Below are 25,923 nucleotides of genomic sequence, written 5' to 3'. Positions count from 1 at the left end.
TATACTTAATATTTCGGTGTTTTTTTTTACTTTTTATTTAATAACTATTTCCCCCCTTAGGAGCTAGAACCTGGGATCTTTTAATCCCTTTGTCCTATTCACCCTAATAGAGATCTATTAGGGTGAATAGGACTTCACACACTCCCTGCTGCCCTGTGCATAGTGCACACAGCAGCAGGGAGGTTACCATGGCAGCCAGGGCTTCAGTAGCGTCCTGGCTGCCATGGTAACCGATCGGAGCACCAGCAGTGTAATCTGCCACTGCCTCCAATGGAGGGGACCCTGTGGCCACCATATAGCAATGAGGGGGGGGCCTGTGGCCACTGCGCCACCAATGATACTACTAATGAGGGGGGCGCACTGCGCCGCCAATGAATGTAATTAAAGAGGACCTTTCATGGGTCCAAAGAATATGAACTTAGTAGCAGGCTGCATAGAGCGGCGCCCAGGGATCTAAGTGCACTTACTATTATTCCTGGCGCTGCTCCGTTCGCCTGCTGTGGCCCCCCGTATTTTCAACATTCAGAGCAAGGAGGAGGAGACGCCAGTGTCTGTCCTTCCCCCTGACAGCAGCGCTGACCAATCGCAGCGCAGAGCTCAGAGCCAGCAAACCTCCCTGGCTCTGCGCTGCTGTCATGGAGACGGAGAGACACTGGCGTCTCCTCCTCCTTGCTGTAAATGTTGAAAATACCGGGGGGCCACAGCAGGCGAACGGAGCGGCGCCCAGGAATAATAGTAAGTGCACTTAAATCCCTGGGCGCCGCTCTATGCAGCCTGCTACTTAGTGACCCATGAAAGGTCCTCTTTAACTCATTTATACAAGTGTCGGCAGCGGTATCGCAGCCTAGTATCAGTTAAAGAACATGGCACGTGCCACGTTCTCTTCACTAGCACAGTGGAGAAGGAGGGAGTCCCTCCCTCCCCACTGTGACGCGGCCGCCACTGCCACCAATGAATGTTAATTGCTGCATATCGCATGCCCTGTTTTTGTGCGGTGGCTGTGCTTGGTACTGCAGCGTCGCTCTTATTTGCTCCCTGTAGGGTGGTTGCACATACTGCTTTTTTTTGTTTATTCTTGATGCAGTTTTTTTAACCAAATCTAAAAGTGGATTTAAATGTTATGGGAGATATAAAGGAAGGACTTATACTTCTGCCCGCTGCATCCACTTCTGGCGTTGGTTCAGAAATCTGTATCAAAAACTGCAGCTTTTTTCCCTCAATAAAAAGGGCTTAATTGCAGCTCTAGTTCTGGAGACCCTGTGCGCTACCTGAACATTCATTAGGTGCTTCACCATAAATGAATATTTAGTGGCCACATCCACCAGCAGGAAGGAAGCCCTCCACCCAAGAGCCTCGTGTATGAGCCAAAGCAGCTTGGGAGGATCTGACCTGGCCATGCCTTATATCAGGGATGGCTAACGTGAGGCTCTCCAGCTGTTGCAAAACTACAACTCCCATCATGCCCGGACTGTCTATAGCTATCAGCTTACAGCAGGGCATGGTGGGAGTTGTAGTTTTACAACAGCTGGAGAGCCGCAGGTTGGCCATGCCTGCCTTATATCAACACCATGTTATTAGGGTTGACACCTGACCAGTAAACCACTGTCCTAGCTGGTATACAATACAAGACCAGCCATTATAGCAGAAGAACCAGTAAAATAATGGAAGTGCCGTCTCCATTGCTGATGCACTGCACTGACTATAATGGGATCTGGTTTTGATTAGAGAACCTGACATTTTACCGGACAAGAAGACATAGCATGCTGCACTATTCTCTTCTGTATTTTTGATGGAATCTGCAATAGAAGCTCCTAACGGATCCTCCAGTAAAGATGTGTCTGAAACCTAACATGGACTTCTGTGCATGTAATCATCCCCCCCATCAGTCACAGCATGTTCTCACATATAGGAGTCTTTTTTCTCAGAAAAGTAGTGAGAAGACGATCGCTCGCCCTCTAATCAGACCCTTTTATTGAAGCCATGAGCAAAACAATGGTGTCTTGGCATATTTCAAGATCCGCACGGCAGGTCAATTTCCTCATAGAATAAAAAAGCAAACGGAACATGATATTTGTCAACTCTCATTCACATTGAATGGACCCTAATACAGTACCAGCAGACGTCCGTGGTGTATTGCGGATCCGCAATACACCCGGCCGGCACCCCCATAGAACTGCCTATTCTTAGGACATGTTCTATTTTTTTGCGGAGCCACGGCCCGGAAGGCACGGGGCCGCGCTCTGGAAATGCGGAGAGCACATAGTGTGCTCTCCGCATCCATTCCTGCCCCATTGAGAATGAATGGGTCCGCACCGTTCCCAATAATGCGGAACGGATGCGGACCCATTTGAACGTGTGAATGGACCCTTAGGGCTCATGCACACGGCCATTGCCGTTTCTGCGGTCCGCCTTTTGCATAACAAAACATTCTGTCCTCTGTAGAACTGTCCTATCCTTGTCTGCAAAACGGACAAGAATAGAACATGTTCTATTTTTTTTTTTTTTTGCAAGGTCATGGAACGGACATATGGATGCGGACATCACACGCTATGCTGTCCACATCTATTGCGAACCCTCAAAAAATGCGGACTGGATGTGGACAAAAACCTGGTTGTGTGCATGAGCACTTAGGGCTCATGCACACGACCACGCCATGTTTAGAGGTCCACAAAACACGGCCGTGTGCGTTCTGCAATTAGCAGAACCGAGCGTGTTGCCCACAATAGATATGCCTATTCTTGTCCGCAAAACGGACAAGAATAAGACATGTTCTATATTATTATTTTTTTGCAAGGCCGTGAAACGGGCATACAGATGCTGACAGCACACTGGGTTCTGTCCGCATCTTTTGCGGCCCTATTGAAGTGAATGGGTCCCAAACAAGGTTCGTGTGCATTAGCCCTTACTCTGCGTTTTTTTTCTGCACGAAAAAGGAAATCCCCTTTACATATTGTGTAAAAAGATTTAAGCAATAAAACACTGGTCTATAGTTACGCCCCGCTTCTCAACAATCTGAGCTACAACGTGAACGCCGTAAAAAAAACCACTTCCAGAATTGCTGTTCTCATTTATCCTGCGTCTCAAAAAATGGAATCAAAAGTGATAAAAACAAGTCTTATGTCCTCAAAATACCAATTCACAGTAAGGCCTCTTGCACACGACCATTTGGCTTTTTCAGTATTTTGCTGTCTGCAAAAAACGGATCCCCAAAAAATACAGATGACGTCCATGTGCATTCCATTTTTTTGCGGAATGGAACAGCTGGCCCCTGATAGAACAGTACCATCCTTGTCCGTTATGCAGACAATAATAGGACATGTTCTATCTTTGAACGGAAAAACGGAAATGGAAGGCATACGGAGAACCTTCCGTTTTTTTTTGCGGATCCATTGAAATTAATGGTTCCGTATAAGGTCGGAACGCAAAAAAACGGAATGGAAACGGAAGAAAAAAAAACGTTTGTGTGCAAGAGGCCTAAAGCAAGGCCTCACAGCTACAGTGGCAGAAAAGTTAAAATGTTATGGGTCTTTGAGCGCGGCAACACAAAATCTCTACTTCTTTTTAACCACCGCTATCACACCGTTTTTTTCTGCTATTTTTGCTGCGATTGTTATTTACATGTGTTTTTCGGTGCAGCCTGTTATATTGGCTGGAGGTCGAGGCGGTTTTGAGGAGCAGTACACGTCTGCTCTTCCACTTGTCTTGTGTTTTGCAGTTGTTTTTAATACACTTTGCTATAGAGGGTAAAAAAATGATAAAAATGTGTGAAGAAAAAAAAAGCCAGCAAAGAAATGCCATAAAAATGCATGCAACATGGGAGAAAACTATTGCATTTTTCTTTGCCAAGATAAAGAAAAAAAAAGTCATTAAACAAAATCTGCGTTAAAGTAGTAAAACATAAAAGAGAAACGATAGAAATTTGGTGGCGCTGTTATCGCACTGACCCGCAGAATAGTTAACAACAAGCCATTTAACTGCCATAAAAACTACATTATATGTAACCCAAATAAAGTTAGAACTGGAGTGAAATAAGGGGTTAAAGCAGTGATGGCTAACCTTGGCACTCCAGCTGTGGTAAAAACTACAACTCCCAAGATGCCCCCCTTGCTTGGCTGCTCTCAGAACTCTATAGAAATAAATGGAGCATGCTGGGAGTAGTAGTTTCACCACAGCTGGAGTGCCAAGGTTAGCCATCACTGGGTTAAAGGGTCTTCTCACACGCAGCTACATTATCTTCCCAGGCTGGATTTGTGGGCGTGGCTATTGTGGTTTAAGGCAGGTCATGTGACTCTTACTATCTTCCTGAAAAGGTTTCTAATGCTAGGCAAAAGTGATTACAACCTGTCACACAATTACAATAGCAACATAATAATGACACCGAGGTCTGTGACAAACACACAGAGGACGTGGAGCTGTTCCTAACCTTACGGCTGCCCTCTGGGGCCCCAACTGCGCATGCGCACAGAGAACCTTCCTCGGGCGAACTACAGTTCCCGAAGCTCTCTGCGGCAGGCGGATGTGTCAGTGTGGACATGGCTGCCCGTATAGCATGGCTTGTGCGGAGGATTCGCCCGCAGAGGGTCAGCGGTCACCGCAGCTTGTGTGCCGGAGGTGAGCAGAAGCAGCGGCCGGTGCCAGGCTGGGTATTGGCGGTGACTTGCTGGGGTCAGGCCGGGTCTATTAGAGGACTTAGAGGGGGGTCTGCTAGCCTGAGAGCCGTCACTAATGGTATAACCCACACAGAAATAATCATCATACAAATATATATTAATTCTGCTTTGGTCTCACGCTGCAGTCTGACAACCGGTCACAGCGATGTCACTAGTTGTCACACCAGGGCACGGCTGGCTGTAGCGGTATAGGGCTCTGTTCACAAGGTGGGGTTTCCATGCGGATTTAGGTTTGTATTCTGCACATAGGATCTACTTAACATCTTGCCGCAGTTTCCACGGTGGGTAAATGGTAAATTGAATGGGAGTAAACCTACACGTCTCCTGCACGTACCCCTGCAGAGCCACAGCAGAAGCCCCAGGGGCAGTCTGTTTTTTGCCACAGATTCCATAGTATACACATACCCGTGACGCGTGGCAGATGTTTGCGGTGGATATATTCATAGTATACACATACCCGTGACGCGTGGCAGATGTTTGCGGTGGATATATCCATAGTATACACATACCCGTCACACGTGGCAGATGTTTGCAGTGGATATATCCATAGTATACACATACCCGTCACACGTGGCAGGTGTTTGCGGTGGATATATCCATAGTATACACATACCCGTCACACGTGGAAGATGTTTCCTGTGGATATATCCATAGTATACACATACCCGTCACACGTGGCAGATGTTTCCGGTGGATATATCCATAGTATACACATGCCCGTCACACGTGGCAGGTGTTTGCGGTGGATATATCCATAGTATACACATACCCGTCACACGTGGCAGATGTTTGCGGTGGATATATCCATAGTATACACATACCGTCACACGTGGCAGATAATTACGGTGGATATATCTATAGTATACACATACCCATCACACGTGGCAGGTGTTTACGGTGGATATATATTCTATAGTATACACATACCCGTCACACGTGGCAGGTGTTTCCGGTGGATATATCCATAGTATACACATACCCGTCAATCGTGGCAGATGTTTCCGGTGGATATATCCATAGTATACACATACCTGTCACGCGTGGCAGATGTTTCAGGTGGATATATCCATAGTATACACATACCCGTCACGCGTGGCAGATGTTTGCGGTGGATATATCCATAGTGTACACATACCCGTCACGCATGGCAGATGTTTGCGGTGGATATATCCATAGTATAAACATACCCGTCACACGTGGCAGATGTTTGCGGTGGATATATCCATAGTATACACATACCGTCACACGTGGCAGATAATTACGGTGGATATATCTATAGTATACACATACCCGTCACACGTGGCAGGTGTTTACGGTGGATATATATTCTATAGTATACACATACCCGTCACACGTGGCAGGTGTTTCCGGTGGATATATCCATAGTATACACATACCCTTCAATCGTGGCAGATGTTTCCGGTGGATATATCCATAGTATACACATACCTGTCACGCGTGGCAGATGTTTGCGGTGGATATATCCATAGTATACACATACCCGTCACGCGTGGCAGATGTTTGCGGTGGATATATCCATAGTGTACACATACCCGTCACGCGTGGCAGATGTTTGCGGTGGATATATCCATAGTATACACATACCTGTCACACGTGGCAGATGTTTGCGGTGGATATATCCATAGTATACACATACTGTCACACGTGGCAGATAATTACGGTGGATATATCTATAGTATACACATACCCGTCACACGTGGCAGGTGTTTACGGTGGATATATATTCTATAGTATACACATACCCGTCACACGTGGCAGGTGTTTCCGGTGGATATATCCATAGTATACACATACCCGTCAATCGTGGCAGATGTTTCCGGTGGATATATCTATAGTATACACATACCCGTCACATGTGGCAGATGTTTCCGGTGGATATATCCATAGTATACACATACCCGTCACGCGTGGCAGATGTTTGCGGTGGATATATCCATAGTATACACATACCCGTCACGCGTGGCAGATGTTTGCGGTGGATATATCCATAGTATACACATACCCGTCACGCGTGGCAGATGTTTGCGGTGGATATATCCATAGTATACACATACCCGTCACGCGTGGCAGATGTTTGCGGTGGATATATCCATAGTATACACATACCCGTCACAGGTGGCAGATGTTTCCTGTGGATATATCCATAGTATACACATACCTGTCACACGTGGCAGATGTTTCCGGTGGATATATCCATAGTATACACATACCCGTCACACGTGGCAGATGTTTGTGGTGGATATATCCATAGTATACACATACCCGTCACAGGTGGCAGATGTTTCCGGTGGATATATCCATAGTATACACATACCTGTCACACGTGGCAGATGTTTCCGGTGGATATATCCATAGTATACACATACCCGTCACACGTGGCAGATGTTTGTGGTGGATATATCCATAGTATACGCATACCCGTCACACATGGCAGATGTTTGCGGTGGATATATCCATAGTATACACATACCCGTCACACATGGCAGGTGTTTCCGGTGAATATATCCATAGTATACACATACCCGTCACACGTGGCAGATGTTTCTGTGACTAGGTATCAGGTCCGTAGGGCTGTTTCTGCAGCGCGTGCATCGGTTTCTGCAAACCTCATTCAGATGAATGGAACAGTTGCAGAAAGTTTTGCAACAAATCTGCTGCGGGTGAATTCCCCTTTATAGCGGTCATTACATGACAGAGGCGTGATCACGTCACGTGACTAGGGTCCACGGTCTCAGGACGTGATGTCACATTTGTCACCACCTGTCCTTCCTAGTGGTTCAGAGCTGCAATATGGCACCCGCACATGCTGTCCCTCTGTCCAGGCTCCGTGCAGTGATTGTGCGGTGTGTGTATGGACTCCGGTTACCGCCATGTGAATTGCCACTTGTGTGGTTGGCGAGGGGCGCGGTTTAATCGTTTTTCCTTTCACCTTGTGCCAGCTCCCAGCTCTTCCGCCAGGCCTGCCAGCTTCACAGACCCCGATGTGCAGAGCATCCTGAAGAAGATGACCGGCCTTAACCTGGAGAAAGTATTCCAGCCCATCAAACAGGAATCCAAGCCCCCCACATACAAGCTAATGACGCAGCAGCAGTATGAAGAGGTACGGGCAGTACCCGCTAGTTTAAAGGGGTTTTCTGAGTTTTTGATATTGGTGGCCTATCCTTTGTTGGAAGAGTGCGGGGTGCCCCGGTGAGCTCTGCGGCCTCTTCCTATGTCCGTGACGTTACATGGCTGAGCTGCAGTACCAAGCAAAGCCACTATCCCATGGACAGCGCTCAGTAGCTGTGAGGAGGCCGCGGCGCTGACCGGTCTCTTCAAACAGGATATCGGCGGGGATGCTGGGAGTCGGACCCCCGCAGATATATCGATGGCCCATCCTGACGAGAGGTCATCAATATTAAAAACCTAGAAAACACCTTTAATGATTGTTTCTGGCAAATAGTCAGTCTCCTGTTCCCTAAAATACTTATGCCCTAATTTATCATAGACTGGTGGCGTACCCCGCAGTGTCGGCGGCTGCACCTAATTTATAATGAGGCGTACTGGTGTCGATTTCAGGGGGTTTCCTCTGGATAGGTCATCAGTATCTGATCGGTGAGGGTCCGACACCTGGGACCCCCGCCGATCAGCTAGTTGAGAAGGCACTGGCGCTCCTGTGAGCGCCTCGGCCTTCTCTGTGCTTACCAAGCACAGCGCTGTAATCGTGCTCTGCCCCACTGAAGTGAATGCCCCATGCTGATACCAAGCACAGCCTCTACCTGTTATATTTATTTTATATTGTTTATTTTTAGATGTAAAATTAGGAAAGGGGGTGATTTACATTTTTTTTACTGTTACTTTTGCATTTGCCATTGCTTTCATGGCAACCAATTGGACCCCTGCGATTTCACCACAGGGTCTCTGATCGAAGGACGGAGCTCCCTCCCTCCCTCTGTCTAACCCCTCAGATATTGCAGTTGCTATTGACTGCAGCATCTGAGGGGTTAAATGACTTGGATCAGTGCCCATGTAAGAGCTGGCTTCGCTTAGCATGCTGTTGCTGGAGAAAAAGTACTTTAATCCGTATGCAAATGAGCAGTTAAGTGCACTGAGGGTGGACCCAAGTCACTCTGTGCACCCTTGCTCCTCCTGCTTCCGGGCCAGGAGAGATGACTATGCAGGAAGGGTCTGTCAGATGAAGCAGGAGGAGCAAGGGTGCACCGATTGGCTCGGACCCACCCCCAGCGCACTACTCATTTGCATATGGATGAACCGCTTTCCGGGAACCGCTGTACATGTTTGGCAGATGGTGCCCACTCAGGAGCCGTGCAAGTGCCACAGCTTCCGAGTGCCCACTCTTTTACACAGCAGACACCCAGTGGCGCAGTCATATACAAATACAGAATGGTAGCAATAAAAAGTTCAGATCCCCCTCATACAGCTCCCTAGACAAAAAAAAGCTGGTGACGCAAAGACAATTTTTTAGAACTATTAAAACACAAGAAAAACTATAAAAATGTGGCATCACTGTAATAGTACTGAGCCGCAGAATGAAGTTAAGGGGTATTTTTTGGAAAAGATAATGATGACGTATCCTCAGAATAGAGGTCATCATTATCACATTAGCGGGGGTCCAAGTCCCGGAATGATCGCCGATCAGCTGTTTCAGGGAGCTGCTGTGCTCATTGGAGCTCTGGTGAGCGATGCAGGCTCTCGACAGCGCTGCACATTGCATAGTGGCAGTGCTTGGTATTGCAGCTCATCCTCATTGACTTGAATGGGGCTGAGCAGCAACTAGGCCATGTGACCAATGTACAGTGATGTCACATGGCCTAGGAAGAGGCTTCAGCGCTCACGGCCTGATCGGGGGAGGGGGCGGTTTGGTCGCACCGCTGCAGATCTGATACTGTTGACCTATCCTGAGGATAAGTCATGAATATCTTCTCTTTACCGCATGGGGAATGCCTCACAAAGCAAACCCATAAAACAGTGGCGGAATCATAGTTTTTGGCTGGAGTAGTTTATTGCCAACATTTATGCCTGTTTCCGCCCAGCTGCCGAAACTTGCGTAAAAGCTGGCCGTGTGACTAAATATTGTTGCATGGCCAGTTAAAAAGGGAATTTGCAACGATTTTTATGTCTAAACTAGTTGCAAGTCCCTTAATAAATGACCCCCATTGTGCCTGGTGTAATGGAATTTCCTGGTGAGCGACTCCCTTTCTATTGATTTGGACGGCCGGCATATGGTGGTGCTGCTGCGGTGGAATGCTAGGACTGCTGGAGCTTTGTAGTCATAGGATTTTATCATGAAATGTCACCCACTTTTATACCAGGAACACGTGTTCCATGTACTATGATGAAGTGTTGCTCCACAGGCCCTCCAGAAAGCAGTCATTGCTGCTCAGCAGTACCTGGAGATGCCGCCTATGCCTGACGAGCGGGAGCCAATAGATGAAACCCTGGCTGTGGACGAGATCCTTGATGGCACAGATACCGCTAAAATGGTGTTCACAGACATCACCTATAGCACCCCACACCGGGTGAGTACTCTCAGGAGCCAGCGCTGTGAACACTTAGTACTTCTAGGGCTCTGAATGTCATGTTTTCTGTGGTACATAGGAAAGGTTTATTGTTGTAAGAGAGCCAAATGGTGTCCTGAGGAAAGCCACATGGGAGGAGAGAGACCGAATGATCCAGGTATATTTTCCTCGTCAAGGTCGCAAAATGGTTCCACCACCAGTCTTTAGAGAGGAGAACATGAAGGTAAAGATGTCTGGATGTTACCCCAAGGATCTCCTCCGCATGTTACAAGTGGCCAATAACCTGTCATTTGTCTCTCCAGCTTTTGTTTCAGCAAGACCGACACGAGGAGCTTCTAAACCGCTGCCTTGTCCAGTTTGAACCTGATGGCGCGGACTACATCAGGGTAGGTTCTCAGGTGAAAAGCCTTTAGGTTCTGCTGTGTCTGCGCCATCTTTAAAACTTGTCTTCCGTTTTTTTTTTTTAATACAGGTCAGAAACCAAACTTTTGAGGACATTGACAGACAGGAAAAGTATGACTTATTGCGATCTACGCGACACTTCGGTGGTATGGTGTGGCACCTGTGTTCTCAGAAGAAGATTGATGGGCTGCTTGTAGATATGCTTCAGAGAGACTTGTAAGTATCTACATGACTTATTTTACAGGGGTTGTCCGGCTGCAAAAATATGTCTTTTCTAGAAAGGCCACAACAGCATAAAAAGCAAAAAAGTGGTACTCGCTGCTCTCATTCAGACACTTCCTGGTCATCTCTCTGCTTCAGTGATTGGTTGAGCAGTCACTTCCAGTGTCTCAGGAGGAACTAGAAAGTAGAGATCAGCGGGTACCTGGGACATTTACGGAAGTGAGGGATCAGTGAGATAAGCGTTGCTTCTTTTGTTTTTAATGCTATTTTTAACTGCGCCCTTTAATACTTAAAGTGCACCCAAAATGAGAGAAGTGGTGTCTACATGAAGCCAGTAGAAAGCTGAACCAGTGGTCCCACTTGAACTTTTAGTGCTGATAGGAGGCAGCCACTGATGAGGGATGATCTCTTGATGTACTAGAAAGTCCAAGGTATTTTCTGGGATTTTCATATTGATTGCCCATCCACAGGATAGACCCCTGACAATCTCATATTGATAACCTAACTCCCAGCAGCCCCACCTATCAGCTGTTCGAAGAAGCAGTGGCGCCCTGTGAGCACTATGGCTTCTTGACTAGGCCATGCGACGTCCCCTTTACTGGTCACATGGCCTAGGCTCAGCTTAGTCCCATTCAAGTGAACAGGGTTGAGCTGTGATACCAAGCACAACCGCTATACAACGTATAGTGCTGTGCTTGGTAAGCTAGGAGGAGGCCGTGCCACTCACCAGAGTTCTGTAAGCGTTGTGGTTTCCTCAAACTTTGGTGGGGGTGTCAGGTGTTCGACCCCCGCCGATCTGATATTCATGACCTATCCTGAGGAAAGGCCATCAATATCAAAGTCCTGGGAAACCGTGCACGTGTTTTACTACAAATACAGATCAGCACTAAGGCTCTGCTATACCCCTGTGTAAAGCTGGGTATGGGCACAGTCTGCCTATAATAAATGAACAGTGACCAGGAACAGACCTCTTGAAGCGCAAAATCGGAGATGACCAACCTGCGACCCTCCAGCTGTTGCAAGACTACAACTCTTAGCATTAATAGATAGCCTGCAGCTATTATGGCATGTTGGGAATTGAAGTTTTGCAACAGCTGGAGGGCTGCAGGTTGAGCATCCCTGCCCTGATCCCTTGCGGTATTGGATGGATCCTGGGATGACTGGTGGTTTATCTTCAGCTGTGTGTGCAGAAGTGGTCATATATGTGCCGGGAAAAAAAAGGGTTGCACAGAGTCAGGCACTTAATGGTCTTAAAGGGGTTTTCAGGGCTTTAGGGAAAATCTTCCTGTGTGCTGACCTGTAGAGTGAAGAAAGTCTTCTCAGTAGTCACCACTCCGTTACTTGCTCTTAGCAAACTAGACTATGCATGTTTGGGGCGAACACATCATTCGTAAAGGCTCATTCACATCCCTTCTATTTTTTTGGGGGGGTGGGGTGAAGGATGGATTTGAGACTGAATGGAAACATTTAATTGACATTGTTCAGTGTATATCTTCACCTCGAAATAATCTTGTCTTCTTGCTGTAGATTACATGATGCAGTTAGTTTGGTGCGACTATATCACGTGGTACATCCAGACACGGCGTGTGCCAAGGAGTCCCAGGGAGCTGACGGCAGAGAACTTATCAAGGTATTACACAGTAGATTCTTACGTAATGATTCACGATCAATGGTATAAAGATTCAGTAGGCGTCTGAGACATGGGCTAATGTAGACTGAAGGGGGGCAGAGATTGTTAGTACGCCTGCACCCCTTCAGTTTACATAATATTGGCTGCACATCTCCATTTACATGAGCAAGAATTTATAAGCCTGACATACACGCTGATCAGTGCCATGTTTATAATGGACAGGAACGAGCGCTCTTATGAACACTCCTTCAGCCAATCATCTGCCCATGTAAAAGGGCCCGAGGTCCATGGATAGGCCATTTTACTTTAGCAGGATGACCTTGAGGTGATGCAGTGAATCACACTTGTGTATTTTGGGTCATATTTTAGATCTATATTTTATAAGCCAAAACCAGTAGTGTGAACGTGGCCTTAGAGCTCGTCAGTCACGTGAATGTCTGCCTGCGGAGTTCTGAGGAAGCGCTGATGGAGTCCAAGAGGAAACCAGCACATGTTTGACACCATTGGCAAAGTTAGGGCTCTTTCACACGAGCGTGTCCCTTGCGGGAATCGTGCTCCGTGTGATAGAGGGAACATGCGTTCTGGACTTGGGAAGCGCGCAGCATTATCATGATTGACAAAGCTGTGTGCTTCTGCCTGACCTTTCTGTAACAATCATACTGACATAAAGCTGTCAGTGTGATTCCATTACAGAAAGGTCAGGCAGAGGCACAAAGCATTATCATAAGGCCGTGCGCTTCCGCACAATCCCTCTACCATACGGAGCATGATTCCCGCTAGGGACACGCTCGTGTGAAAGAGCGCTTATTAGAGGAACTTTTAGGCCGGGATTACACGGATTTGCATGCGGCATGTTAATTTATTCCGAGGATTTCACCCTCTGCAGTAAAAAGGGTAAAATCCAATGACTCATTTTTTCCACGTAAAAAAAAACGCAAGTAAGGCCTCATGCACACGACCGTTGTTGTGTTCCGTGTCCGTTGTTCCATTTTCCGTGATTTTCTGCAGACCCATTGACTTTCAATAGGTCCGTTGAAAACTCTGATAATGCACCGTTTGTCATCCGCATCCGTGTTTTCAGTCCTTCAAAAAAATATGACCTGTCCTATTTTTTTTTCCCGGACAACGGTTCGCGGACCCATTCAAGTCAATGGGTCCGTGAAAAAACACGGATGCACACAAGATTGTCATCCACGTCCGTTTTTTTTCCTATCCTTTGCATGGCAAACTAAAGTTAGATTTTTTTTTTAACTTTCCTTCATGTTTGGAGATCCTCCAAAAATAAAGGAAGACACACGGAAACAAAAACTGACACGGAACAACGGAACCCCTTTTTGCAGACTGCAAAAAAATACTGTCGTGTGCATGAGGCCTAATACAAACTGTTTTGTTGCAGAAATGCAGCAAAAACCACATTTAATTATTCTGCTGGATTTTGAGTCACTAAGAGTACTTTCACACTTGCGGCAGAGTGATCCAGAAAGCAGTTCTGGCGCCGGAACTGCCTGTCATCGGATCCATCAAAACGTATGCCAACTGATGGCATTTGTAAGACTGATCAGGATCCTGATCCGTCTTACAAATGCATTAAAATGCTGGATCAGTCTTTCCGGTGTCATCCGGAAAAACGGATCAGGCATTCAGGCAAGTGTTCTGTTTTTTTGTTGGCTGGAGATAAAACCGTAGCATGCTGCAGTTTTATCTCTGTCCTAATCACTCAGAAAGACTGAACTGAAGACATCCTGATGCATCCTGAACGGATTGCTCTCCATTCAGAATGCATGGGGATAAAACTGATCAGTTCTTTTCCGGGATTTTGCCCCTAGGACGGAACTCTATGCTGGAAAAGAAAAACGCTAGTGTGAAAGTACCCTTAGTCAGTTTTGCAGGAGTCAAACATATGAAATATCTTAAACTTCTCTCTTAACATGTTCGCCTTCTATGCCGCCTCTGGACTGCGGTAAGATTGTGGTAATATTTCAAGGTTTTCAAGTGACAGTTGATGCCGCTAACCATGCCCAATCAGCAAAGCTGGAGAGCAGTGATGGGGCATAGGTGTATATCCTAAATCACATCACGCGTTCCAGGTAGTCTCATCTTTTAATTGAGCTTTTTCTTGTGTTTGCAGCTGTATGTAAAAATGGAGTCTCAGAAACCAGGATATCTAGAACTAGCTCTCCAAGTCTACCCAGAGTCCGCGGCTGCATCTTCCTGAGGACACCAGACAGTGGGGGTGCTTCTGAGCACCCCGGACCCTAGAAGTGTATATTATATTACTTGTGTCGTTCTTTTCTACATAAATAGTCATTCAATCACAATGATGAAAAGATGTCTCTAAGAAATCTGTTACCCATTTATATACTGGCTATGAGGCTGCGTTCACATGTTGCAGATTTTTAGGACAGGCTGTAGAAATTCACATGGTACATTGTATAGACAGAAAAGGAAAACTGCAAAGCAGTCCTTACAGTCCCTGTACATTGTGCAGATAACAGCAACCCGGGCACAAACAAGATTCAGAATGAATGAGCACAAGTTCAGTAGAAGTCTGGGTATTGATTTCTATAAAACTATAACAATGAGGGATCAGTAAATATAATTACATATTCAGTAAGGGCTTGTTCACCTGAGGCAGGCATCCTCAAACGGCTGCCCTCCAGCTGTTGCAATATTACAACTCCCAGCATGCCCGAACAGCTATCAGCCTACAGGAGGGCATCGTGGGAGTTGTTTTACAACAGCTGGAGGATGCCTGACATGAGGTCTACATTAGGAATAGATCACAGCAGGAGTAGAAAGGATAACCAAAAAACTGCTTTAGGATTTACAGAAGGAAATACGGAGCTCATTTATGCCTCTGTATGAAAAAGCCCGTAAAGGGGTTTTCTGGGACCAACATATTATTAACCTAGCAATAGGATAGTGCATCAGAGGTCAGTGGGGATCTGTCACATAGCATGGTCACCTGCAGGTTCTACAAGTGAACAGTGTAAGGGCTCATACACACAAATGTGTGCCGCCTATTCTGTGCATTGGGGACTGCAAAATTCAGTCCCTAATGCACATGCACCATCTGTGTGGCCAGCGCTGATGGATGGGTCCATGGCCTTCCACTCCGTATGTTCCGAATTGCGGACCCTTCCAAGTGAAGGTGCACACACAACTGGTGCTGGTATATTGCGGATCCGCTGTTTGCGAGCATCGGCCGACAACTGTGTGCATGAGCCCTTATAGAAATGGACCACCACAAGCTCTGTGTACCATGGTCTTGGATACTGCAGCTCTGCTCCTATGCAGTATCACCTGCAGTACCCAAGAACGGCCACTGCACAGTGTATGGAGCTGTGGTGTTCTGGCTCTATACACCATTAACTTCAGGAACCTGCGGGGGCAGCGAACAGCCAATAGGTGCGGGTGCCAGACCCCGAATGACCTAGTCTATGGTTAAGTAATCAATGTGTTAGTCCTGAAAAACATTTTAAGGCTGTCACAAATACAAATAGTTAAAAGGTTATCCTGACCAGACAATGGCATATTCACAGGATATGACAATGACTTAATAAGTGGGGATCCATTTCTAGGACCCCTTCCTCCCCTAGTTCTGTGACTAGAACTAGTGGACCCCTGGGCACCATCTGGCCCATACGTGGCTCTGTTTTGGACATTTGGTCAATAAACCCATTGCAGTTTTGTAATGTGCCATGAGATCCTAAAAGGATTGTCAAGAAGGGAACTACTTTTTCAATGTAAGCTACCCAGGCAAGTGTTCTGTTTTTTTCAATGTAAGCTAGTGTTCTGTTTTTTTTGTTGGCCGGAGATTAAACCGTAGCATGCTGCAGTTTTATCTCTGTCCTAATCACTCAAAAAGACTGAACTGAAGACATCCTGATGCATCCTGAACGGATTACTCTCTATTCAGAATGCATGGGGATAAAACTGATCAGTTCTTTTCCGGGATTTTGCCCCTAGGACGGAACTCTATGCCGGAAAAGAAAAACGCTAGTGTGAAAGTACCTTTAGTCAGTTTTGCAGGAGTCAGGTGATTACCCGACAACTGATTTGTTGTGACAACCTCATTTAAATGACAAGTCAAACAGATCTGCAGTTTTAATTGCAGATTTTTAAAGAGGACCTTTCACCAGTTTTTACTTTATAAAAAGCAATACCTCACATAGCTACTCTTTTCAATGATATGCTCCTCTGTTGCGGCAATATGCCCATTTAGTTTTGGCGCTGGGTATGCTAATTAATAGCATCGGTACAGGGAGGAGACATCAGTTTTTCTCAGTGGGCATCTTCTTTCCCCCTGGCCTTGGCGCTGTCCAATCACAGCGGACCACGTCACAGCCCCCCTTCTCCCTGGCTGTGGTGCGGTCCAATCACAGACAGGGAGAAGGAGACGCCCCCTGAAAAAAAGCTGATGTCTCTTCTTCTATTAATTAGCGCGCCAAAACCGAACACGGGGCACAGCGGCGGAATGGAGGAGTAGATCGTGAAAAGAAATTAGCGATAGGACATTACTGAACATGGGCTACAGGGTGAGGTATTGCTTTTGTAAGTAAAAACTGGTGACAGATCCTCTTTCACTCAGCATCATGTCAATTTATGCTGCCGCTATTAACCCTTTGCAAGGCACAGGATAAAAAGCGCTGCAGAACTTCCACCCCATGTGGCCGTACCCTTACAGAAAGGACATACGACGAGTGACAAATGAGAGAACAATAAATGGAAGATATGATTTTGCAATAACCTTTATTCAGTTAATGCACAAAAGGTTTACAGAGTGAGTAGAGCTAATGATAAGGAAATGTACAAGGAAGGCCCGGCTCCTGCACTGATGGACTATGTCTGGACATGGGACCTGTGCAGACTGACCATAAAAACGAGAGGAGGAAAAAAAAAAAAGTTTGGTCACTTAAATTAAAATTCTGGAGAATACAGTTTAGTCAGAGAGCTCGTCATCTAAGTTTATGTCTGTTGTGTCAATGTCATCTAATTCCATGTTGTCCAGATCTTCCTCTAAGTCCAGGAAAGCCTAGGAGAAAGACAAGAAAAAAAAAATATCAACATGTGTGTTCCTGAAATGACCCTGGCTCTACAGTCCAGTGATAAAAGGAGATTTTTGTATAACTTACCAGTTAAATCTCTTTCTCGCTCTTCCTTGGGGGACACAGACCTTGGGTATAGCTCAGCTCCCTAGGAGGCGTGACACTAAGTAAAACTGTTAAGCCCCTCCTCCATCAGCTATACCCTCAGCCTGGAGATAGAGGCTACCAGTTGCGTGTCCAAGTAGTGAAAGGATAACAACCAATAACGGAAACAACCAGCCAGCAACCCAACGGGGCGCCAGACCATAACCCTGTAACCAAACACAGAAGGGTGGGTGCTGTGTCCCCCAAGGAAGAGCGAGAAAGAGATTTAACTGGTAAGTTATACAAAAATCTCCTTTTCTCGCCCATTTTCCTTGGGGGACACAGACCTTGGGACGTTCAAGAGCAGTCCAAGAAGGGAGGGACCACAAACCCAAGGCGGAACACCACCAGATCATCAGGAAACCGCTGCCTGCAAAACCAGGCGGCCCAACGCAGCATCCGCTGATGCATGCGTATGCACCCTATAGAACTTTGTGAAAGTGTGCAGAGAGGACCAAGTGGCTGCTTTGCACAACTGTTCAGCCGAGGCCCGATGCCTCTGCGCCCAGGAAGCTCCGACTGCTCTGGTGGAATGAGCAGTGACGCCAAAAGGCGGAGGTCTGCCCTTGGCTCGATAAGCCTCAGACACCGCCAGTTTAATGAAACGGGCAATAGCCACCTTGGAGACCGCCAACCCTTTGCGCGAACCCTCCGGAACCACAAACAGGGAGTCCGTGCGCCGAAAGGACCCGGTGACCTCCAAGTAAATCCTCAACGCCCTGACCACATCCAGACGGTGCAGTTCCCGTTCTCTGGGGTGGGAAGGAGAGGGACAGAGCGACGGAAGGGCGATGTCCTCATTGATGTGAAAGGCGGAGACCACCTTTGGCAGGAAAGTCGGGACAGGCCGAAGCACAACCTTATCCTGGTGGAAGATCAGGAAAGGTTCGGAGCAAGAAAGAGCCGCTAACTCCGACACCCGTCGGAGAGACGTGACGGCCACAAGAAAGATGACCTTGCAGGACAGAAGGCGAAGGGAGACCTCCCGTAAAGGCTCGAAGGGGGCTGATTGGAGCGCCGAGAGCACCACATTCAGGTCCCAGGAAGGAACTGGAGGGCGGTACGGCGGAACAGAGTGAGCCACCCCTTGTAAAAAGGTCTTAATTGGCCCTAGAGGGGCCAGGGGACGCTGGAGAAGAATAGACAGCGCCGAGATCTGACCCTTCAGAGAACTGAGGCACAGCCCCAGGTCCAGACCCGACTGGAGGAAGGACAGGATTGTGGGAAGAGAAAACCGGAGAGGTGGGATGCTCCGGGACTCACAGAACCCCAGATAGGACCTCCAAACCCGATAGTAGATCCTAGAGGATACGGGCTTACGAGCCCGGATCATGGTGCGGACTACGTCCGCGGAGAAACCCCGTCGCGTTAAGACGGCGGTCTCAATAGCCATGCCGTCAAACGTAGCGAGCCTAAATGCTCGTGGAAGATCGGTCCCTGAGAGAGAAGGTCTTCCCTGGAGGGCAGTGGCCACGGTGCGTCTGCCAACAGCAACATTAGGTCGGCGTACCAAGACCGGCGGGGCCAATCCGGGGCGATTAGAATCGCGGGGACGCCCTCTGCCGCGATCCTCCGAAGAACCCGTGGCAGGAGGGGAAAAGGAGGAAAGACGTACAGAAGGGAGAATTCGCGCCACGGAAGGACGAGCGCGTCGGCGCCGTATGCCTTCGGGTCCCGTGCCCTGGCCAGGTATAGGGGGACCTTGTGGTTGAATTTGGAGGCCATGAGGTCCACGTCGGGGCGACCCCAGCGAAGACAAAGGGCTTCGAACACCTCTGGGTGCAGGGACCATTCTCCCGGGTCGATGGTGGACCGGCTGAGGAAATCTGCCGCCCAGTTGTCCACCCCCGGGATGTAAATCGCAGATAAGGCCGGCACGTGCGTCTCCGCCCAGAGGAGAATGAGGGTCACCTCTTGCATCGCTGCAGCGCTGCGAGTGCCTCCCTGATGGTTTATGTATGCCACAGCCGTGGCATTGTCCGATTGGATCCGAACAGGGTGGCCCCTCAGCAGATGGGTCCAGTGTCTGAGGGACAGAAGAATCGCCCTCAGTTCCAGAATATTGATTGGAAGTCTGGACTCTGATAGAGACCAAACGCCCTGGACGGACCGGGGAGGGAAAACCCCCCCCCACCCCCGTAAGCTGGCATCTGTGGTAATCACCAGCCAGTTCAGTGGAAGGAAGGACTTCCCCCTTAGAGGGATATGCAACCACCAGCCGAGGGAAGCTCGAGCCAGGGGAGGCAGAAGAAAGGTCCTGTCCAGACTCCTCAGTGATTTGTCCCAGGCCGACAGAATTGCCCTCTGAAAGGTGCGGGATCGGAATTGTGCGAACGGCACCGCTTCGAAACAGGCAACCATCTTTCCCAACAACCGCATGCTGGATCTGAGGGAAGGGCGGTGATGACGGAGGAGACTGCGAACCGACCCGCGAAGGGCCAGACGCTTGTCCGACGGAAGGCGGACCTCCGCCAACTCTGTATCCAGGAGCATCCCCAGGAAGATCAGCCGTCTGGAGGGGGTAAGGGAAGATTTGGGGTGGTTGATAATCCAACCGAACCGCGTCAGGGTCTCCAGAGTGAGTTCCACACTGCGGGATGTCTGAGAGAAGGAGGGTGCCTTGACCAGGATGTCGTCCAAGTATGGGAGAAGAAAAACACTTCTTGAACGTAGAAGGGCCAAGACAGGGGCCAGGACCTTGGTGAACACTCGAGGAGCAGTCGCCAGACCAAAGGGAAGGGCGACGAATTGGAAGTGATCGTCCCCCACCGCAAAGCGCAGGAAGCGGTGATGACATGGAGCAACCGGAACGTGGAGGTATGCATCCTGAATGTCGATTGAGGCCATGAAATCCCCTCTTTCCAGGGAGGCCACTGCGGACCTGAGAGACTCCATCCGGAATCTCTGCAGTCGGAGAAAACGGTTCAGGCGTTTTAGGTCCAAGATCGGACGCACTGAGCCTTCCTTCTTGGGAACCACAAAGAGGTTCGAGTAGAACCCCCTGAACCTTTCCGTCGGAGGCACGGGGGCGACGACACCCTTGTCCATTAGAGAGTGAATGGCCGCGAAGAAGGCGGCCACTCGTACGGGATCTCGCGGAGGACGGGATCGGAAGAAACGGTCTGGCGGAATGGACGCAAATTCGATTTTGTATCCGCAAGATACAATCTCGAGCGCCCATGCGTCTGAGATGTGGGCCCGCCATACGTTCCTGAATAGGAGAAGGCGGCCCCCCACCCGGGTGGGTGGGGGCGCACCTTCAGGCAGAGGGCTGCTGGCCTGTGGGAGCCCGTGCAGGCTGGGACTTGCGCCAGGTAGGTTGCGTCCGAAAAAACGGCTTCTTGCGTCTATCCTGGGCCAGAGGAAGAAGAACTGGCCGCGGGTCTAGACCCGGTGGGATTGCGAAAGGACCGAAAACGGGACGAACCAGCGCGACCACGGGGGGCGCCCATTGGCCTGGACTGGGGGAGGTGAGTACTCTTCCCACCCGTGGCCTCTGATATAAGTTCGTCCAGACGGGTTCCGAACAGGCGGGAACCCGTGAATGGTAGGCCGGCCAAAGAGCGTTTGGAAGCGGCGTCCGCCGCCCAAACCTTCAGCCAGAGTTCCCTCCTGACAGAAACTGCCAGGGCAGAGGAACGGGCAATGAGGGCACCCGCATCAAGGGAGGCCTCACAGACGAATTTTCCGGCCTGAACAATTAGTTGGGCTAAGGAACGGAGGTCCTGAACAGGGACGTCCGACCCTAACTCCCGTTCCAGTTGCAAACCCCATTCAGAGACCGCTTTGCCAACCCAGGCGGAGGCAAAGACCGGTCTAAGGGCCGAACCAGAGGCAGTAAATATGGCCTTGGAGAGGGATTCCGTACGACGGTCCTCAACAGACTGGAGGGAAGATCCGTCCTGTACAGGAATAGTAGTGCTTTTGGACAGGCGAGCCACGGGAGGATCAACCTTAGGCGGGGATGTCCACGTGGTCACAGAATCCGCTGGAAAGGGATAACAAATGTCCAGCTTTTTGGGTGTAATAAAGCGGACGTTAGGCCGAGTCCAAGCCTTGGATACCACAGAAGAAAAATCAGCGTGTATGGGAAAAACCTTGGAGGCCTGTTTGGGGCGGAGAAAGGACACGCCGGCCTGTTCAGAGCTGGGGGGGTCATCGTGTAGCTGAAAGGTATCACGGATGCTAGTGACAAGATGCCCCACCGCGGACGCCAATTTGGACGGAAGCTCTGAGTCCATGTCCACGTCCGAATCCGCCAGTTCTCCCTCAGAAAGCGTATCCCTTTGAGAGGATAGACTTGACTGAGCTCGCACGCATGGCGGAGAGAGCGAAGCATCTGGAGAAGATGTGCGCTCAACCCTTGAACGTTTCTGAGTATGCCGGGCCCTGGAAGATTCGCTGGGAGGCAGGGAACCAGTGGGGGCGGCAGAAACGGTAGTCCCAGCGGGTGCGACAGGGATTGTGGCAGCCTGCGGGAGAGGCGGTCTATCCACGAGACGGCCCACTACGTGTGTAAGGCTTTCCACCGCCTGAGACAGAGACCTAGACTCTGTGTCCCCCAAGGAAAATGGGCGAGAAAACAGTAGTTCCATCCACTTACCTTCTCGTCTGTGCTTTCAGAAGGTAGCTGCACTGGCTGTTGGACAGGGCTGGGTGGTTTTGGGGTAGGCACCGTGGGTGCTGGCGCTGCTGGTGGGGGTGTTGCCTCTCTTTCCTTTTCCTCTTGCTGAAGGAAAAAGATAAAAACATTGTAATCAAAAGTCGAACTTGGGTTCGTGGCTCATTAACGAACCAGAGTTCGGATTTTCAAACATTAATGTATGCGCAGAAACTAAATGTAACGGGCCAGGCACGAGACTAAACAAGTCTCACGTTACTGGTGCCGATAAGAAGATTGCTTCAGCACAGCCAATACATTGTAAGGCTGTACGGAATGCATATTATTATCATCAAAGTTTTGGAACAAATCAGGTTCAGACAGAGCAGTCCAAGCCCGGTTCGCTCAACCCTACCAATGAGCTTCCATGCTCTGTGCAGAGGCCCCTTCCCCATCCAGGACTCAGTTCCTGAATACAGCAAAATGCTCAGCATCTCAGACTGCTGTTTTCCAGCCCGGGGCTCTCTCTGAAGACAACCTCCCCAGTAAAGAGAGTGCTATATATGTTATACTTCCCTCTTTTTAATCATTTTTACCAATTAAGAACCCTTTAAGCTCTGGCAAATTATTTTAAACAATTAGCTTGGACAATCCATTCGAGCAATTAATTTCACTCCACTTGAAAGTATTTCACAGATTACACTCAATTTATATATTTGGTCATAATATCTTATTATTGAGATTTAACAGCACTTGTTCCACCAAATACCTCATACCCTATCGGGATATGGTGTTGGGGCATCTTCTTTCAGCTACCAGTTTTATACCCTGTATATTAGTACCTCACTACCTTAAAAGGGTACTGCAGTTTGTTTAAACTGATGATCTATCCTCTGGATAGATCAGCATCTGATCGGTGGGGGTCCGACACCCGGGACCCCTGCCGATCAGCTGTTTGAGAAGGCAGCAGCGCGACATTCTCATTCTTTACCGCTGGTCCAGTGATGTCACTACTAGTATCACTGGCCTGGGTGGGGCTAAGCTCCGTTCACTTGAATGGAGTTTAGCCGCACCCAGGCCAGTTGATACTAGTCGTGACGTCACTGGGCCAGCGGTAAACAGCGAGAAGGCCGCGGCGCTCCTGGAGCGCTGCTGCCTTCTCAAACAGCTGATCGGTGGGTGTCCCGGGTGTCGGTCCCCCGCCGATCAGATGCTGATGAGTTATCCAGAGGATAGATCATCAGTTTAAACAAACTGCAGAACCCCTTTAAATACGAGACTAACTACACCAGTCAGTCTTTGAGATTGCAGCCTATTTGTGGGTCATTTTTAAGGCCAATCTGAGACTGTTGTGAGCCCTGTCCCCTCAGGGCAACAAGATCCTCCTAAGGCCCCATGCACACAGCCGTGTGCGGGCCGCGGAACCGCGGCCTGGATCCCTCCTGAGAGCAGGAGCGCACGGCGTCACTGGTTGCTATGATGCCGTGCGCTCCCTGCTGCCGGCACAGTACAGTAATACACTGGTATAGATCATACCAGTGTATTACTGTATTGCAGCGGCAGCAGGGAGCGCACGGCGTCATAGCAACCAGTGATGCCGTGCACTCCTGCTCTCAGGAGGGATCCAGGCCGCGGTTCCACGGCCCGCACACGGCTGTGAAACACGGCCGTGTGCATGGGGCCTAAGTCCGGCTAGAATACTTGAATATCCTACTGATGTATAGGTTTCTGACCACTTCTGTGGCCTACCCCAACGTCTCTTATTTTCCTACTTTTTTCTCACGACATTGGTCCCACCTGCCTGGCGCCCCCTTTTCTGATCTCATATTTTGGGTGATCCCCAGAATATTCTTGAGTAACCCTCTTTTTTTATATATTGTTTTCTGTACATGACAGCCACATCTTCCCTCCAGTACATAGTAAGTGCATTTCTTACTCCAGTCATCCTATAATGAAGTGCTTGTGTGCCTCTGCATGTGTTGGTTTTAGCTTGTTTATTAGCGTCCCTCACTGGACTGACTCAGCATCAGTTTACATAGTCCTTGCACCCTCTGTGCTGTAATCAATGTGCCCTTGTGTTCTGGATCTTTTCCCTCAAACTCTCGCTCTCTCCCATAAACGGTCTTCTGTGACCTGCAATTATTTTCCCCTCCCTATGCTGTCATGACAATGTGTATTCCGAGTCCTAGAACTGTGTTGGATGTGGATAAACTGTCTCTTACACACCATGTGTGCTGAGGTCAGGGGCAAGGATTAAGATGGGGCTCCCTGGTGATTGGCCTAGAAGTATGGGAAAGGAAGTCTAGAGCAGTGTAGTACTGGCAGACTGCCTGTATTAGGACATGCCCCCAGGCTTCAGGAGTGGCACACAGTATGAGCAGAGCACTGGGGGAGGCCGAGATGAATCCTCACACTGTCCCCAGCAAAAGCAGAAGTTCATTTGTGAGAAGCTCTAAAACTCAGTTACCCTTTAAATTTAGACTAAAACTATACCAGGCAGGCAGAGGATTCACAAAATATATCACAGGGGCTCAGGCTGGATGATGTATTTGGTGCAAGGATAGACACATTTGTCTTGAGGGCTCATGCACACAAACCTCTTTTCTTTCCGTGTCCGTTCCATTTTTTTTATGCGGAACCATTACCCTTCAATGGATCCGCAAAAAAAAAACGGAAGTTACTCCGTGTGCATTCTGTTTCCGTATTTGTTCCACAAAAAAATAGAACGTCCTATTATCGTCAGCATTACAGATGTCATCCGTATTTTTTGCGGACCGCAATATACACTAATTACTTTACAGAATTTTATGCCAGAATTGTGGTGCAAAAGTTCACATCTTAGGACATGCCACTTTTCCCACTAAGCCACATCCCCTATTCAATGGATTTTTCTAAAACTAGATGCACCAGATTTGGCAGTTTTAGAAGCAGTTTCAACCATGTCTAGGTGCACTGACATTAGTAAATGCTTTCTCCATTAGCTACGTGACATCAGCCCTGTTAGTGTCTGCGAGGTGGAGGTTAAACAGAGAGGCGAGCAGGAGACAGGGAAATAAATAAGCCCACTCTACAACACTGACTTATTCTACCATTAGATCAATAATGAATACTAATAATTAAGAAACATATTGGGGGAATTTATCAAATGCGAATTTTTTTTAAGTCATTATGCGTTAGTGACTTTTTAGCACTTGAACACAGCAATTTTTTTTTTGCTTTTTTTAGTCTGCATTTTAAAAGCTTTTTTTTTCCCTTCCGTATGTGGGCTTTTTTTCTTTTTGTCTACCTGCTCAGATGCTATGGTCGCTATTGACCACAGCACCTTAGGGGTTAACCTGCCAGGATTTCCGATCCCGGCGTATAATACAGCTGGTACTTTCAAGTGATGGCAGGCCGAGCCCACGCAGTGCTGTAACAGTATGTTACTGAGGCTTAACTACCTATTTATAGTGATGTAGTATTTATTAGGTCACTGTGCCTTAAGGGGTTAAAGCTGCAGTGATGTGGAGTAAAACTATTTGTAACTGATGCCCACTTTCCCACTCGCTTTGCAAAAGTGTTGAGTTGTGTAAAACAAAAAGTTTAAAATTTTGGAGCAAAAAGGGGCTTGCACAAAATCTGCGACTTTTCTACGCCAGAAAACAAGCATAAAATGCACCAGTCAACT

General features: G+C 48.3%; 2 protein-coding genes across 2 annotated transcripts in view; one reads left to right on the top strand and one right to left on the bottom strand.

Moving 5' to 3' along the window:
• The first annotated feature begins 4,485 nt into the window (after positions 1–4,485).
• On the top strand, positions 4,486–14,791 carry MRPS22 (mitochondrial ribosomal protein S22). Its single transcript, XM_044290752.1, has 8 exons — positions 4,486–4,611; positions 7,631–7,791; positions 10,046–10,210; positions 10,290–10,433; positions 10,513–10,596; positions 10,683–10,828; positions 12,362–12,464; positions 14,593–14,791. Exons 1-8 carry the CDS (start codon positions 4,533–4,535, stop codon positions 14,677–14,679), a joined length of 969 nt encoding a protein of 322 aa, XP_044146687.1. The 5' UTR covers positions 4,486–4,532; the 3' UTR covers positions 14,680–14,791.
• Positions 14,792–17,197: 2,406 nt separating this feature from the next.
• Positions 17,198–25,923, bottom strand: part of COPB2 (COPI coat complex subunit beta 2) — a 28,178-nt gene continuing 19,452 nt past the window's right edge. Inside the window, exons 21-22 of the mRNA XM_044291440.1 lie at positions 22,260–22,385; positions 17,198–17,499 (exon numbers count right to left, since the gene is read on the bottom strand). Coding sequence (XP_044147375.1) covers positions 17,407–17,499; positions 22,260–22,385 — 219 coding nt within the window. The 3' untranslated portion in view covers positions 17,198–17,406. The remainder of the gene's footprint in view (positions 17,500–22,259; positions 22,386–25,923) is intronic.

The sequence above is a fragment of the Bufo gargarizans genome, chromosome 4 (genome assembly GCF_014858855.1).
Source record: "Bufo gargarizans isolate SCDJY-AF-19 chromosome 4, ASM1485885v1, whole genome shotgun sequence".
Taxonomy (NCBI): Eukaryota; Metazoa; Chordata; class Amphibia; order Anura; family Bufonidae; genus Bufo; species Bufo gargarizans.
Note: the sequence above shows the minus strand (reverse complement) of the source record. Positions and strands in the feature narration are given on the sequence as shown.

Excerpts from the sequence above, each read along its gene's own strand:
- MRPS22 (XM_044290752.1), top strand. The coding sequence starts at position 4,533 with ATGGCTGCCCGTATAGCATGGCTTGTGCGGAGGATTCGCCCGCAGAGG. Across the intron at positions 7,792-10,045 it reads CGCAGCAGCAGTATGAAGAG|GCCCTCCAGAAAGCAGTCAT; the intron begins GTACGGGCAGTA and ends GTTGCTCCACAG. Across the intron at positions 10,434-10,512 it reads TTAGAGAGGAGAACATGAAG|CTTTTGTTTCAGCAAGACCG; the intron begins GTAAAGATGTCT and ends TTGTCTCTCCAG.